This window comes from Fundulus heteroclitus, chromosome 17, assembly GCF_011125445.2.
Source record: "Fundulus heteroclitus isolate FHET01 chromosome 17, MU-UCD_Fhet_4.1, whole genome shotgun sequence".
NCBI lineage: Eukaryota > Metazoa > Chordata > Actinopteri > Cyprinodontiformes > Fundulidae > Fundulus > Fundulus heteroclitus.
This window is the reverse complement of record NC_046377.1, coordinates 18,038,388-18,055,213: the sequence shown is the minus strand read 5'-3', so window position 1 is coordinate 18,055,213 and position 16,826 is coordinate 18,038,388. Positions and strand designations below refer to the sequence as shown.

Sequence of the window (16,826 nt, the reverse complement as noted above, 5' to 3'; positions counted from 1 at the left end):
AATGCTGCCTTTAGGGTAACTTTTTGACTGAAAACGTATTAAAATGCAGAAAATATTAATTTTTTTTGTTGTTGTTGTTGCTGTTTGTATCCAATCCCTTCAACTTACATTTATTTATTTATTTTTATTTTTAAAGCATGTGTGAGTTTTTTTTTTATTCTTGGTTTGATTTTTATTGATAGTTGTTTATTTGATTTATTTATATGTTTCTATATTTAATCAGCCTTGTATTTTATGTTAATTTATTTATTTCATAAATCTTTGTTTATTGGCTTTAATTTCCCATTTATCAGATAATTTATTATTTTATTTCTTATATATGATCACGTTTTCCTGCTTGCTCTGCAGGCAGGCAGCATGTGCTGTTGGACTCCGTTGTTTACTACGTGTTTCCAGCTTAATTTCTTCAGTCCCGGTAAACGGCGCAGTTCCACCGACTCTGCTCGTTTTCGTAAGGTGAATGGGTGCAGCAGCATCTTGATGACCCAAAACAATTATTACAATAATTTATTTGAACGAATGGGAAATACACCCTTTTACAGCCCAGGTAAATAACACATAGACTGTATTGATTAGTGCTTAAAATTAGCGTTTTTTTTTTAGCTATCCAATAAAACTAGGTCGTTCAGTAAAGGACCCGGATCAGCACGTGTAGACGGTGCTCATGTTTGGCAGCAACTTGACGCATTTGTAGCCTACCTCTTCTTAGTTTTCCTCCCTTACCCCAGTCATTAGGATTAGATAGCCTAATATCATCATAAAAGCTTAATATAATTTATGTAAATTCTTGCTCAGATTTTGTTGTTATTTATTATTATTATTATTTTTTTTTTTTGTAAAAGTATTTTTAAACTGCCACGGTCCTGTCTTAAGCTCTTTTATAAATGTAATACTTTGTAATACTTTTGTGCTTGCCAACACAAGCAAACTTCCCTACTTAGTTTTATTCAAAATGTTCTAATGACTCGCTGGTATTGTCAGCAGATTGTTTCCTCTCCAATTAATATTCAAATTAGAGCAATGTGTTACACACAGATAATAAAATGGCTTAACAAGTATGCAAGTATAAAAAGATCACATCATGTAATTTACCATATTTACCAGCGAGAGGCAGTATAAAACCATTATTGCAAGGTAAGTTTCTTTAATTGGCTTTCTTTTTTTCATAATGAATGTAATGTAGATTATCGTTATTATTCTCAAAAGAGAATTGACGTAATCACCCGTATAGATTTATAAAGTGTCAGTCATTTACTTATTTATGCATTTATATACACATTTATGCATTTATATACACATTTATTTATGCAACACATAGCAGTTTATGTTTTTTCTTTTTTCTTTTTTATGCGTCCTTCTGTCTGCCATTTTGGATTAGTTTGTTTCATTTGTTTCTTTATTCACTTTAAAGCTTTAAGTTTACTTTATTGAGAATTGTTCTTCAAAAGTGTGCAATACACTTTATTCATCAGAGGATGGCAGTAAAACATCATGCAACTCTTTTTTTCTTTTGCAGCTTCTTTCTCCACTATTTTGGATTTAAAGCTAACAGAGGGGACTGAGCAACTTTAGTTATTCAGCAGAGTGGTCTTATGTGACTTATTTGTCTGCTGAATTGTTTGTTTTAATTTGTATTCTCTTCAATTCATCATTGGATTAATAAAGTCTTTTGACTTTATTAATTTGTTTATTGATATTTAGTTATTTCCTACTAATTGTATTTGTTTTTATCTTATATCTGTTTATTTCTTTCCTTATTTTTCTTGTTTGTCAGTCAATAGTTCCCTCGTCAATCATTAATACACTGTTTTTTTTCTATCATTTCTTCATTACTAATATTTTTAAAGAAATATTCTTTGAAATGCTTTAAAAATTGAATAAATATTACCAATTAAAATTGACGTTAAGTATCTCTGGTGGTTTGATTATGAAACATACTTATTTGATAGCTATCTTTGCTCAATTCTAAAAGTATTTATTATTTATTTATTTTTTATTTTATTTAGATGTTTCTTAATTAATTTCTTATGTTATTGGTTTATAGCTAACGGAACAACCTCCCCCTACATAGCACGCATATGACTGCTTTGTTTGAAAAAGAAAAAAAAAGACCTTATTACAGGTGATTATTTATTTATGCATTTACTTGAAAAATGTGACTATGCAGCATGACTAAGTATATACGTGACGCAGAGCTTCTGCTGGGAAACACATGATCTATCATCTTTGCCGGGAAAATCATGATAATTTTTTTGCAGTTACCAGGCAACCAAGGTCTAATGCGTGAGGACGGACCCTGGAGCACCAACAGAGCACTCTGAGGCGTAGCTGTCAGCTGCCCACCTCCACCGCACTCACCTGAGCAAGTCAGGGAGATCTGCAGTGCATCAGGAGCTCCCTGACAGTTTGCTGCAGGAGGGGACACAGACTGGAGGACAAAGACGACATGAAATACCTCCTAATGTTTAATGTTGGTGTTACGCCAGAGGCAGAATAATCGTCAGTCTGCTTTCTTTAACTCTTATTACTGTCTACAAACAGCTCAGATACTGAGTTGATTTGTTTCACACTTTTCCTTGTCCATCACTTCTCCAAGCGTTACATAACTCCCCCCATGTCACCGCAGTCTGTTTTTCCAGCTCTGGCATAATGCAGCGTCATGCAAAGAAAGCAGGAAAGTGCCTCTGGCATGGCAGGCAGCGGGGACAGATGGTGGATCCAGCTTGGATGCACGAGGAGAAGCCCCAGCAGAACGGATGAATCATCATTCCACCAACTGCTTCTCTCCGCGCGTCAGGGTTTAGCTCCATCAACTCTTTGTTTTGACCCCCAAAAATGTTGTATTTACAGGCAATGAACGCTTCAGAGGGATTATTTTCACCAAATGGAGCTAAATCTCGCAGCTTTTGCAGGATGTTGGAATAATCACTGCCTAAAAGTCTCGGGGCGAAGTTCTTAAGCTGTAAAATATTCATAAAGACCGGGGGAAGGAATACGTTTTAGGGAACATCTGCCAGTCGGATTCCCTTTAAATAATTACCAACAGTGAGTAACATACAATAAAACCAGCAGCTCAATGTCGTGCTCTTCTCAGCGGAGAGATTGGAAAAATACCGACCACTTTGGTGGAAACTTACCACATTAAAATGAAACACTGCCAAGGGGTAAAACTAGAAAGACGATCATCATTTCTCATCATTTCAAATGTTTTCCTCTAAGATTGTTCAGCTCCATTCATCTGATCCGACTGAAAAACATATTGCCACAGCATGATGCCGCTACCGCCGTGTTCTACCCTGGGGATGGGGTGTACAGGTGGATGTGCAGCATTAGTTTTTCAAAAAACATGGTTAATTACATTTGTTTTAAGACAAATATTTAATCTTCTCCTACATGTTTCTCAGATCTCCTGTATGGCCTGTGAGAAACTGCAAACATGATTTCTTGTAGTACAGCTATATACTTAGACTAAATGGCATTGCTGAGTTTAGAGGCAGTTGGCTTTTTACAGGGAGGCGAGTCCAAATGCAAGCCACACTTTTCAGATTGTTTGGACGTGTTGAAAACATGATTTTTTCCTCCACTTTAAAGTGATGCGCTGCATTGTGCTGGTCTATCCTGTAAAATTTCCATAAAACACCTTAAACTTTGTGGTGTGACATGACAAAATGTAAAAAAAAAAAAAAACTTTAAAGGTTCATAATCATTTTGCAAGGCAATATAAAATTTGGCTGCTTGTGCTTTGAAATTAATGTAGGATATTTTTCAGACACTTTTATTCAAACTCTCCTTAGATATGAACGTTTTTGACCAATCTGTGTGATTTGATTGAATTTGATTTTGTAAAGTGCCTTGAGATGACATGTTGTGAATTGTCGCTATGTAAAATGGAACTGAATTGATTGAAATTCAAAATGTAAGAAGTGTAACTTGAGCAACATTGCATAAGACCTACATTTGTGGCTTTTGCAAAGAAAACCTCGTAGTGGGGTCTTAAATCCATGCAGGGAAATGTTTATTGTTCCTCTAGTTTCCATGACGTGCCCTCAGAGGGAATCTTTCCAACATGACATTGCAGCTACACTGGGTTACCAAGCAAAGGTTTCAGAGACCTGCAGATGGTTGAAATCGCAGCTGCTCGCATCATGACCACATCACTCCAGTATTGAATCCATTCACTGGTTGCCTTGTCAGGTTCCAGCTGATTTTAAGATCTTGCTGCTCACCTGCATGGCACTAAATGGTCTGTCGTCCTCTTACGTATCCAAACTTTTAAACCTTTATGTTCCATCCTGTGCTCTTTGATCTCAGGGCGCTGGTCTTTTAAAAGTTGGTACGGCTAAAAGGAAAACTGTAGGGGAGCGTGCTTTTTCCTTTCGTGGCCCATCTCTGTGGAACAATCCCCCTCTAGACATTCAGCTGGCATGTTCTGTGGGGGTTTTAAGGTCAAGTTTGTTCACCCCCTTGTTCACACTATTATATGCAGCCTAGTTTAATTTAAACTATATTGTTTTAATATTGGATGTTTCCTTCTGTTTTATGTCTTTTTAATTGTATTGTTTTAGTTCTTCTTTTACTATTTTCATCACTTATTGTTCAGATCTTTGATCTGGGGGGAAGTTAGGACAATTCCAAGCCAAAAAAGAAAATTCATATATATTCATAGGATTTTAATTTTTTTGTCATGGAGACCGACATTTTTACCAGCACCCCTGCACGGCAGAACTTCATTTTGATTGTACAGCATGGCAGCCATGCAGCCAATAGCATGTGAAGATATATAATCACACCTTTATGTGAAAACAGATAGGGGCAGACACGTGAATAATATTCTGTAGATCTGCTCGGTAGAGCATGTCTCGAATTTCAGAAATCTGTCTTGAATGACAGGAGCATAAACAGATTTGGTGAGACAAAGCCTAACAAGAAGTCAAATATAACTCCTAGATTTGTTATGTTAGACTTGGTAACTGCCTAATTGATTTCAGAGCTGACTTGGTGGCATTATCAAGTTCTCTGTCTTATTGAGGTTTAAAATGAGAAAATTGCTGGCGATCCAGTCACTGATCCCAGATAAACATTGGCCAAAGGTGGACCGCCTATCAAGCTGGTGCGGTTTAACAGAGAAATACGACTGGATGTCATCTGCATAGATGTGAGAGGAGACATCAGAAATAGATGGAATAATGTCTGTTTACTGAAGAATGTAAAAAAGGAAATACTAAATGAGTCCAGTGCAGAACCAGAAATCCCAGCCTGAACTTTCAGCCTATTTAACAAAGTAACAGTAGCAGTGGGGCAGAGATCAAGTAGGACCAATAAAGAACAAAGTCCTTCATCAGCAGACATTAAAAGATCATTGTAAACTTTTACTAATGCTGTCTCAGTGGAATGCTACTTTAGAAAGTAAATATCCGCAACCTGCAACTTTTGCTAATCATCTACTAATAAAAGGTAGGTGGGATATTTGACAATAATTTAATATTGAATTGGCATCAGTTGTCGTTTTCTTCATGAACGGAGTCACCTCAGCCATTTTTTAAATTAGACAGAACACAGCCTTGCCTCAGGGAGTTGGTAATCGCTATACTGATGGACTTAACCAGGTTTGGGAATCAACCAGTGTAAATTTTGATACATAAAACAGAGTAGCTATAAACCAAGTAATTGATTTTACTTATTAAAATTAATTTGATGACTGTTATTGTACAAATAGAGTAGAATTCAACTAATGTTGTTTTAAAAGGTATTGTATTAAAATTTATTGTAATTTTGAAAATGTGTTAATTGAGCTGATACATTTATACACTTGATATTCAGAAATAACGATTCCGATCTAAAATTAGTGTGCATCAAACAAACTGCTTGAATATTAATATTATTGAGCATCATGGTTATAATGTAATACTCTTGAGTAGTTGGCTAAAATTGAATATCACAAATACATTTTTATTATTTAAAGTTTAGATTGCCATGAAATAGAAAAGTTAAAGCCTTGCTAATTGATTTGATTAATTAGATTAGTTGATTTCCTCTTATTCATACAAATGAAACAACTAATTGTTTTAAAAAGAAGTTGAAGTCAAGAATTGCTTGGAATTTGGCAAATGTATTTAACTGGGGTTTAGCTGTATAAGCCAGTTGAAAACATTTATTTTCCTATTTGCCTTTTTAGCAAATTCTCTTGAATTTTATGCATTGTTGTCTTTTGTGCAGCACTTTGTGATTTTATGTCTATATTGATAAAGTTTTACTGACTTACTTATTAAAACTGAGATAATTCTGACTCAGAAATACCCTTAAATCTATACAAATAAACTGTATGCAAATTGTTAAGGGTATCGATTAAATCCTAACAGCTTGTGATTATCAGTATAGTTTAGTGTATCCTCAGAGGGAAACTTTACTGCAGACGTTTCTCCTGTTGGATGGAGTCGTGCTTCAGCCGCACCAGGTGAGAGGCAGCAGGTAGCTTCCGTGCGTCACGCACGGCTCAGCGCAGACGCTGATTGGCTCGTTTGGAGCTACGCGGGGTCTCCGCGCTCCTCCTCTCCATCGGAGCCCAGCCTGCCTGCCTGCTTGCACGCTCTGCGCTTGTTGCGGGGTTTGTGCGCTCTTCTTTGACAGACACGCCGCAGAGAAGAAGTTGCCGTGTACGCAAGGAGATCGAGGAGAGAAAAGTCTCACTTCTGGCTGTTTTTAGTGGTCAAACCGAGAGGGAATAAGACACCAGGGCGAGTTTGAGGCGTTTAACACGAGAGAACCAAGGATACCCAACATTATGCGGTGCAATTATGGCAGGCAAGGATAAGACAGTCGTGAGGACGCTGGAGGATTTAACGCTTGATTCTGGTTATGGTGGAGCCGCGGACTCGGTCAGGTCGTCCAGCGTGTCGCTCTGCTGCTCCGACACGCACCAGTCCGTCTCGCATGGAGGCAACTACTGGCATCTGACGGAATCCATGCACAGCAGACACAACAGTTTGGACACGGTCAACACCGTCCTGGCGGAGGACACGGAGATCCTGGAGTGTGCGGGACACTGCGCCAAGCTGCCCGAGCTGGAGGAGGTGCCGTGGAGCCTCGGAGAGGTCGAGGGCGCACTGAGGAAGGAAGAGGAGCTGATGGTCGGTAACCCGTCTCCGGAGGTCCTGGCGCGGCTGTCCGCCCTCATCAGCCGGGTGCTGGTGAGGGTGGCCCGGGAGGCGCAGCGACTCAGCCTGCGCTACGCAAAGTGCACCAAACACGAGATTCAGAGCGCCATCAAGGTGGTGCTCTCGTGGACCATCTCGGTAAACTGCATCACGGCAGCTCTCAGTGCGCTTTCCCTCTACAACATGTCCAGCGCCGGAGACAAGTTCAGCCGCGGCAAGTCCGTGCGCTGCGGCTTGGTGTTCTCCGTGGGCAGGTTCTTCAGGTGGATGGTGGACAGCCGGGTGGCCCTGAGGATACACGAGCACGCTGCCATCTACCTGTGCGCCTGCATGGAGAGCCTGTTCAGAGAGGTGTTCGGCCGCGTCCTGCGCAGCGCGCTGGTGGAGAGGGACAACGGGATCCCTAAGATCACGCTGGAGTCCATGGAGCAAGCCATCAGCAACGACTCGGAGATCTGGGGTCTGCTGCAGCCGTACCAGCATCTCATCTGCGGCAAGAATTCAAGCGGTAGGAAAGCATGAAAAACAAATCTTTCCAAACGACATCCACTGACAGTGGAGGCTATGGATGACAGTCTGTATGGGCACTACACGTATGTCACCAATCAAAGTGAAACTCATAAAGATTCACAACACAGAGTGATATATTTCTATTAATTTGGCTAATTATGGCTTGCAAATTCTGTAAAGGTCAAATGTTGGCCCTGGTTCTTAAGAATATTGCATAATAATGAATTTTAAAACAGAAAAGTTATGGCATGGTCACGCTAAAGGCCCACATGGCAAAGATTGGGGACTTTACAGTTGTCCAGATGACTGTCATTGACACCTTCCACTGGCAATGAAAGCCTCAAAGAGTCACTAAAGAAGTTGGCTGGTCACAGAGTGCGATATCCAAGCATATTAATAGAAAGTTTAGTGGAAGGAAGAAGTGTGAATTTGTAAGCAAAGCCCTTTAACAATTCTGGGGAGATTCACAAGGCGTGGACTTTAGCTGAAGTTACTGTTTCAGGAGCCACCAAGCACAGAATTAACCAGGACATGGACCATCACATTTTCTATGTTAAGCTACCATTCAACCAGAGACGGTGACAGAATTGTCTTATCTGTGGGTTAAGGAGAAATTTTTTTATATTTGCTCAGTGGTACGCGGTTATCATCCTTTTAGATTAATACAAATTTTGCATTTAATTTGGAAAATCAGAGTCCCAGATCCTGGAGGAAGTTTAGAGAAGCACAGAATCCATGCTGCTTGAGGTCTAGAGTAAAGTTTCCAAAGTTGGTGATTATATGAGGAGCCTTGTCATCTGCTTGTCTACCGTGTTTAATCAAGTCCAAGTTCACTGCAGCTTTCTCACAGGAACCTTTAGAGCGTCTGGTAAAACAAATTGGGCTTCTAATACTTCAGCAGGGCCTCCTGATCGCCTCACCTCCATGTCACATTGATTCAGTAGATAATGCAAAAGGAGCCTTGATCAACTAATGTGCATATACAAGATCATACTTCTGAGTAGGCTACAAACTTTGTAGACCTTTTCTCTGAGAATAAGATTTGACATTCATCAACAGCTTGCAAGTTTGATTTTATCATTCGCACTTTTGTGAAGCTGGTTGCAGTCTTAAATCTGTGGTCCGACACAGAAAGAAACTTAAAACTTATGTCACAGGGTTGTGCTTATAAACTTTTATTAATTTACCAATTTACTTGTTTGTATCCAGCCTAAGGAGTTTAGCGACAGTAAAATTGCTAGCATGCTAACAAGTTTGATTTCAGTATCAGCTCTGTTGCTAAACTAATTTAAGTTGCATACAAAAAGCTTTCTCAACCACAATTCGTATTGCAGTACTCTAACTTCTACCGTGTTAATATATTCATAATAATATAACCTATATATAAATTGACCATAACATTAGCTAACATTTGACTCTGCCAATGTCTTGAGTTAAATTTTGCTAATCGTCTTAAGGTAAGATTTATTTGCCAAATATTATATAGTTGGCAAACTATATAATATATAATAACTAAACCCGATGTGAAAGCATAACCCCATACCCAGACACATTTTTTTAAATTCCCAAAAAGTGGGCGGTACCAAGAGACGCTGATGGGGGCGACCGAGTGTGGGGATGAGTGGAGGGGTTACGCTTACCTGACTCTGCCAGATAGATTTGCTCCGCATATCCATCTGGAAACCTTCCGTTGAAGTAATTTTGGGAAGGGGCGAAAATACTGGTTAGCTGATTGGCCTATGTTGGTGATAGACGGGCCAAATGAACCAATCAGATTCGTCGTCGCTCTGTTACGAGCGACGACGAAAACACAACCACAAGCCAAGCTACTCTTGCTGCTGCAGGTAAAGGCTCATTAGCTCAGCAAAGAAATACTCTGTAATTCCGATAAAACTTGCTCGATAGCCACGCTAACGCTAGTTTCATAGGCTGAAGCCGCCATGTTGTTTAGACTGAACTGACGCGCTTCTCGTTGCGTCACACCTCAACCCGCCTCAAAGCCAACGCTGATTGGACATTCGTTTGGTCAACGGCTCCAAATTTTCTTTAACGGAGAGTAGCCAGACTGATCTGCGAGTGAAACCTTGAAAGCTCGCGAGATCAGGATGGTCTCACGAGGCTAGGGTTACGCGGCGTTGTGGTCAAGATGAGGGAAAGTGACTAGCTTCTTTTTACATATTGAAACATGGACAGTAACCAGGGTGAAACTGGTGGTTTTGCCACGGATCCGCCTTTTGAGGTGGAGGATTGTTCACCCCTCTCATCACCGGAGGTTGAGGAAGGCTGTGGAGCAGTTCAAGCTGCTGGCTTTAGGCACTGACTCAGCGATGCCCGAAGCCAGAGCTGCCGAGGCATTGAAGAACAGAATGGGTGCAGTTTCTGAGTGCTAAAGTGATGTTGGCATAACAAAAGCCAAACGCTATCGATCAATGCTCACAATTGCAAATCCCGACTTGCCACAGGGGTGTTTGTCTGAGATGGTTTTATACCCGAACACGGGGCTGTGACCTAGACCTGTACCAAGGTGTACCATTTTTACCAATAAAATTCAACCACAGTAGCCACGTTTCAACCCATAGAGGTCAGCACTAGGAAGGTTTCAGGCGAAATATTGTTGAATTAAACAATCTCACACAAAGATGTCAAGTTTTGGACAGAAACTTAAAAATGTACTTTTAGGATCCGATTCATTAAGCTTATCTGCCAAGAAAGTATAATTTTGGGTTTAGTTACTCATGAATCATAGTATAAACATTGTGTACATTTGATAGAATTCAAATAATTTAAATGCCTAATGTTTATAACCTTCCAAAATTCCTTGTATTAGCGTGCAAAAGTATTTATTTTTTATTTTTAGATCTTTTTTTAAGCTCCAGGTATTTGCCCTGCTCATAGTACAACTGCAATTACCCCTCCAGACGAAGGATTTTGCCAGCTTTTGGAACATTCATCTTTAGAAACTTCAACCTGCCTTTCTTGGTTATCAGGGCCCTGTGGGAACAACAGTGAAATTGGTATTTATAGTGGGAAAAAGATCAAACAAACTCCATCTTGTGTCAATGTGAGCCATTGTGTTTCCCCTGCTGTTACATGGCAGGCCTGCATGTTAATGAGTGTTTTTGACAGCCTGAGTTGGTGTGTATCGTGCAATGATTTAGCAGAAGCAGGATTTTGTGTTATGTATTGTGTGCTGGCCTTGTTGATAATGCCGCTGCGTCACTCCAGAAGGTGTAAGCCATCAGCGAGTGTGGGCTGGCCTTTTATGATTTTTTTTTTCTATCCAAAAACACTGAATGAGTTGGCTGAAACTGTAAAACAGAAGGGACTTGAAATACTGACAGCCCAACTGGAACATGCAATATTGAAGAAGAAGAAGAAGAAAAAAAAAAAGCCATATTGCGTTGATGGTTTTTATGAGAAAGCTTTGGTGATGATTGAAGTTTCTTGAATATGTGCATTTTGCGGCGATCTGTTAAATAACAGCTTCTGAAAGAGACTTTGTGATAGGCACTCTGAAGATAAATTGATCTCAAATGGGTCTTGTATTGATACGATGTGATCTGAAACCAAATATCATGGGAGCAGAACCATATTTCGACATAAAAAGAGCTCTTCTAAAATACATCTCCAATTATTTCTGAACAGTTCCACAAACTAGTCACACCGTAATAATTGTTAATCCTGAAGTTGAATTGTTTTAGACTTGTCGAATCCTCCTTTAGTCACAGTTAGACATAACTTTAGTTTTTAGTTCATTTCAGGGTTTTTATTTACAATAGCACCAGGATAAATATAATTTCAAGGCAATAGGTTAAGCTAATATTCAGCTTTAAAGAAAGCAGTTAATTTTGAATACAGTGCAGTCCAGTCATATTGCCAGAATAAATTCTAATTACATACAACTTAATGTCCATTGTATCCTTATTTTAATACAACAGTCAGATTATGAAGCTACTTGTAGAAAAAAAAAAAACTAACCATAAATCTTTTTTAAGATATTTGACTCAAAATCCCTCAGCCAGAGCAAGCATGTGATGACAGTGGGAAGGAAAACTCCCCATAATGTGAATAAATCTTCTACAGAGCGGAGTTCAGCAGTGAGTCCTTTATATGTGAAATGAAAGCAGATAGTAGTAACAATGGCAACATCAATGGCTTGATCCAGGAACAAAACGGACCAAAATACAGAAACACTGAGCTAGGCGTACTCTCCGTGGGGAAGAAAATAGGGAGAAAACGGATTAAATGGCAGAAAAAGCTTATGCAAATGGCTTTGTTCTGGAGAGACACAGCTGAATACAGGAGAACTAAGTTAGGCATCCTTTCTATGGGTAGAAAACTAAGAGAATAGCGCTTTAGTGAATGGCTTCATTTAAGAGGGATAGATCAACATAAAAATCACTGACCCAGGAATACATTCCTCGAGGAAAGACGCACAGCTGGACATACAAACATTAAACAATGCATACGTTCAGTGAAAAAGGGTAAAAATGAACTGATTAGTTTTCAGAAGTGTTTAGTTGGATTATAATTTTTAAATTATCAAGTTCACTGCACAAGTCTTGGATAATGTCTTTATATTTTGCTCCAAGCAGCCATATTTCCTTGTAGTCTTTGACTCTTTTCAAAAGATCAAGGCATCCTGATGGCCTTTGTTTAGACCTAAGCCACATTTTTTTATTGCTTTTACCTCATTTGGTTATCCCTTCTTAAAGTTAAAAAATGTTTTCAACTTAATCCTCCAGTTATTAAGCACAGCATGTACTTCCTGCGGTCAGTTGTAAAAAATGGGGATAAAAAGCAGGCAAAGACTTGGAGAACGGTTGGAGAACTGCAGACCAAGACCACTTAAGAGATAAGACAGTCTGACGCTTTGGAAGAAAAGTATAAAGACACGGAGGATGGTTATAAAATGACCAAGTGATTAGCAGGATGCGTTTCTTCACACCGGAACTTTCTTTATGGCAAATCAATTGTATTCTTAAACACATTTTTCCTTCTCTGTAGGCAGGTTTCAGAGTCAATATGCATCCCCCTTCATTTCTCTTTGTCTCTCCATGGTGGAGAAGAGCTCATTTATACCAAAACCAATAACAGCCAAATTTCACTCATTTTCAATCTCTCCCTGTGCTGGTCTCACAGTTTAAAGTTTTATTCTCACACCTGCAGTGTAATGAATAACCATATTTTAATCACATCTCAATCAGACATTCTATCAGGGGAGTGGAATGTCTCCTTTATTGTAGTTCTGGTCGAAGAAATGAGACGAGAAGCAGCTGGGAGTGTGAAAGAGAGACCGGGAATCCCTTCGGCGGGATTTCTAAGTGTTCACCTGGAAAAGTAAAAGCGGTTCTGAACATAATGACCCAATCGGGGTTGTTCTGCACTCCCGCTGACCATACCTGACTCGCTCTTTGCTCTTAGCGAGTGGAGCAAAATTGCAGCCTTTGTGTCCAGAAGTAAATCCGGCTCTCTGGCCTCGAAGAAAAATCTATTACAATTTTTTTTTTTTTTTTAACTTTTGCTTCATTTATAAGGCAAAGAGATTTTATTTATTTTTTGCACTGAAGAGGAACGTTTCCAGAAGCCTCTGCTATAGACAGCTGTTGCCAGACTGAAGCGAGTCACACACAGGATCTGGTGATCTGCAATGGGCGGAGGACTGGGTGGAGATGAAAAATGAACGCAAAGAAGAAACCGGGGAGATGCACATAAACTGTAATCTGCCGAGCTCCGTCTACCAAACAGAGCTATCAGGATGACAAGGAAACGCTGAAATGGATGGTGATGTCAGAATAGTTGTGATGTGTGTGGGTGTGTGTGGAGACGACGGAGGAGAAAAACATTAAGTATAATTTGTATTCCTGCTGTAGCCTCATATGTCTGTTTATTCTGGTGCATCCCTGCAGTAACGGCCCTGAAGAAAGCTCTGCACAGTCTGAGTTTGGCTCTTCTCTTTTACCACAATGCCTTGCAAAAGTTTTCCTACCCCTGAACATGTTGATATTTTTCAGCCCCACTATTTTGCATTTTATTTGGATTTTTGTCTGGTAATCCAGTTACAGTTGTGCGCAAGTGTAAGCAGGATGGGGAACAATACATAGTTATGAACATCAAAAATAAAAGAAATCTGAAAAGTATATATATCTATCTATCTATATATCTATATATATCTATATATATATATCTATATCTATATATATCTATATATATCTATATATATATATATATATATTTCTCTCTCTCTCTCTCTCTCTCTCTCTCTCTCTCTCTCTCTCTCTATATATATATATATATATATATATATATATATATATATATATATATATATATATATATATATATATATATATATATATGACTGAGGCCTGTTTTCAGGCCTTTATTTCTGTTCATATTAATTATTTTTCTGCTCATGTCAGCATAACATGGCATTTAAGACTAAAGACAAAATCTGACGAGGTTCATCAGAATATATATTCTAATTTATTCAATATGACTGTATATATACTTGGTTTGATATTTGAAATATTTTGAATAGAAAGTATATGTCATTGATGCATGAAAAGAAAATTAAACAGACGTGGCTAGGGCTGAAATGATTCCTCGATAAATTAGAGGACCTCGAATCCTGAAATTCCTCAAAGTAAATTATCTGCCTCGAGGCTTCGTTAAATCCTGTTTAACTAATCAGCGCAGCATGTTCCGGCCAGGCGGTTATTTGTTTTGCACGTTGCTCTCACCCTCCACTAATGATAGCCTTCGTGGCTGATAGGTGGATGCCAAGTGCGGTCATCTGCTGCGGAGGGAAAGAGAAATGCTGAGAAAACGACAAAGTGTCAAAAGTGTAGGGTCAATTTAAACTTAACAGAAAGGAAAACACAGCGCAGTGCGTGTACTGAAAATCTGAATCAGCTTTCTGTTAAAGCAGGACCTCGATGCTGCAACACCTGAGCAGGAAACCGCTGCAGACCCCCAAATTAAATAAGATAATAAAACAATTAAAAAAAGTTTAACTTTCCACTTAAATACACTACAAGGGTTCCATTTTATTTGGAAAAAATTCTGCTTTATGAAGTTAATATAATTTCGTTAAAAATCCTGAATGCAATATGCAAGTGACCATTTATGCACTTTTTTGTGACCATTTTCCCCAACGAGGCGACTGGTTCTGTATGGATGGTTAAGCAGCAACGTTTTTTACATGTTGATGTTAGAACTTTTTAGTTTAGCCGCTTGAAATGTTCAAGTGCCCACTAAACGCATTTTAAGCAATAAAATGTTGATATTCTTTGTAGAAAATGCATTGAAATAATTGTTTACTTCCATTTTCTTGTTCACATTTTTCTGACTCAAAAAAATATAAATGGCTAAATGGAATATCTGCAGAATGTGGCAATTTTGTATCTGATTACTCCATTAATCACAAGAATAATCAATAGAGTACCTGATTACTAATATAGATTAGTTAATTAATCAGCAGACTGATCAGAGGTATTAACATAACTCTCATTTGTAATGGATTTTGCTATGCCAATATTATAAGATACAACCAGTTGCCTCCGTAACGTAGCTGAGCTCTCTCCTAGAGATGAGGGGAGGAGGAAGAAGGAGCCGCTTCTCCATAAAACAAAAAATTATAACCCCACCCTGACTTGTTCTTCTTATCTTTGTCCCTGACTTGTTTGGAGAGCTCCTTGGTCTTCATGGTGTGATGCCTCTTGCTTGGTGCTGTTTAAGAAAAAAGGTGTGTTTATACTGGCAGATCATGTGACATTTTTATAGCACAGAGGTGAACTTTATTTCACTAATTATGTAACCTATGCAGGTAATGATAGCACCTGAACGTTTTAGTTGCCACATAGAAAAGAGGGCAGATACATGTGCCCATGCCTTTATTTACTTTAAATATTTTTTTATCTCCCTTGACCCACTTATTTTGTGCATATCTAGCACATAAAATAAGATTAAAAAGCACAATACAGAATGTAACAAAACTGATTAAAAGTTAATACTTTTGCAAGGCACTGTGGTCGGGGTTACAGACGCTTCTTAGTAAATTTTTCTAACTTCTGTTTGGCTGCTGCTCTGTGAAGCATTGACTCTGCATGACATTTTACGGTCTTCCTTCTGTTTCCGCCTGCATTACTTTATTCAAAGTGTGTGGCAGGGACAGCAGACTGTCAGGCTGAAATCACAGACATTTGTTTGCCACTGTCTTTATGAGAGATTCAGTTTGGGATTTTGTTTTGTCACCAGTGTTCTGTAGAATAATAATCATAATAATAAAAAAAAAGAAACATAGAAAGGGTTAAAGCAATTAAAGCCGTGATAGAACTATATTATTTTGCCTATGAATATGTGCGTTTATGTATTTACGAAATGTAGCACTTGCATGCTCTTTCTTCACGTTTCTAGGCCACATTCATTGAATCTTAAAGCTCCTCTTCTCTCATATTGCTTTGTGTCTGTGTTTGCAGTTTGGTGCAGAAAGATTTACAAAAGCAATTTTACTGAATTCAGCATCCTTCTGCAGCCAAAACACAAGAAATACCTTTTTTCTTCCTTCCCTTTTTCAATTCTTTTGCATTAAACAGCAAAACTACATAGGCAGATTTATTAAAAACATAACAAGTCAAGCTCAGATACATATTTTGACATCATTAACACACAGTTTAAATACCAGCTAATGACTTCCAGGCTCATTTTAAAACTCATGACCAAGATTTTTGTGTCTGAAGTCAATTGTGATTGGACAATTTATGCTAATTGATTGAAAATCAGACTAAATCAGTCTATCAAAGCAAGAACTGACTAAACTCCCCACAGGAGAAACCTAACGAGCTTTAGTTAAATCTATATCAATTATAAAGCACAATCTACCAAAGGTTGTTATTTCAAAGTACTTTACAATACACAGAAGTCCGGTTCATGCTCATTTATACTTAAATCCTATTCTGTCCTGATTTAGTTTGCATCTGTTCATTCAAACACCATCCAATAATATAATACAGTCATTTAATCAGTCAAAGATCTAACACCAGCTGCTAAAAAGAAAAACATTTTTTGAAGTTGTTGACTATGCAGGAGTTTCCCTGCACGAGCAAGTATGTGGTGACTGTGGAAAGGAACATCCTCGTTTATCCAGAAAGAACCTTTAGA

General features: G+C 38.6%; 1 protein-coding gene across 2 annotated transcripts in view; it reads left to right on the top strand.

Annotated features, from left to right (window-relative positions):
* The first annotated feature begins 6,794 nt into the window (after window positions 1–6,794).
* The window catches only part of LOC105934020 (ankyrin repeat and BTB/POZ domain-containing protein BTBD11-A), a 229,384-nt gene continuing 219,352 nt past the window's right edge, over window positions 6,795–16,826 (top strand). For both annotated transcript variants that reach the window (XM_012873835.3, XM_012873834.3), the window contains exon 1: window positions 6,795–7,662. In XM_012873835.3, the coding sequence (XP_012729289.2) occupies window positions 6,795–7,662 (868 nt within the window). The remainder of the gene's footprint in view (window positions 7,663–16,826) is intronic.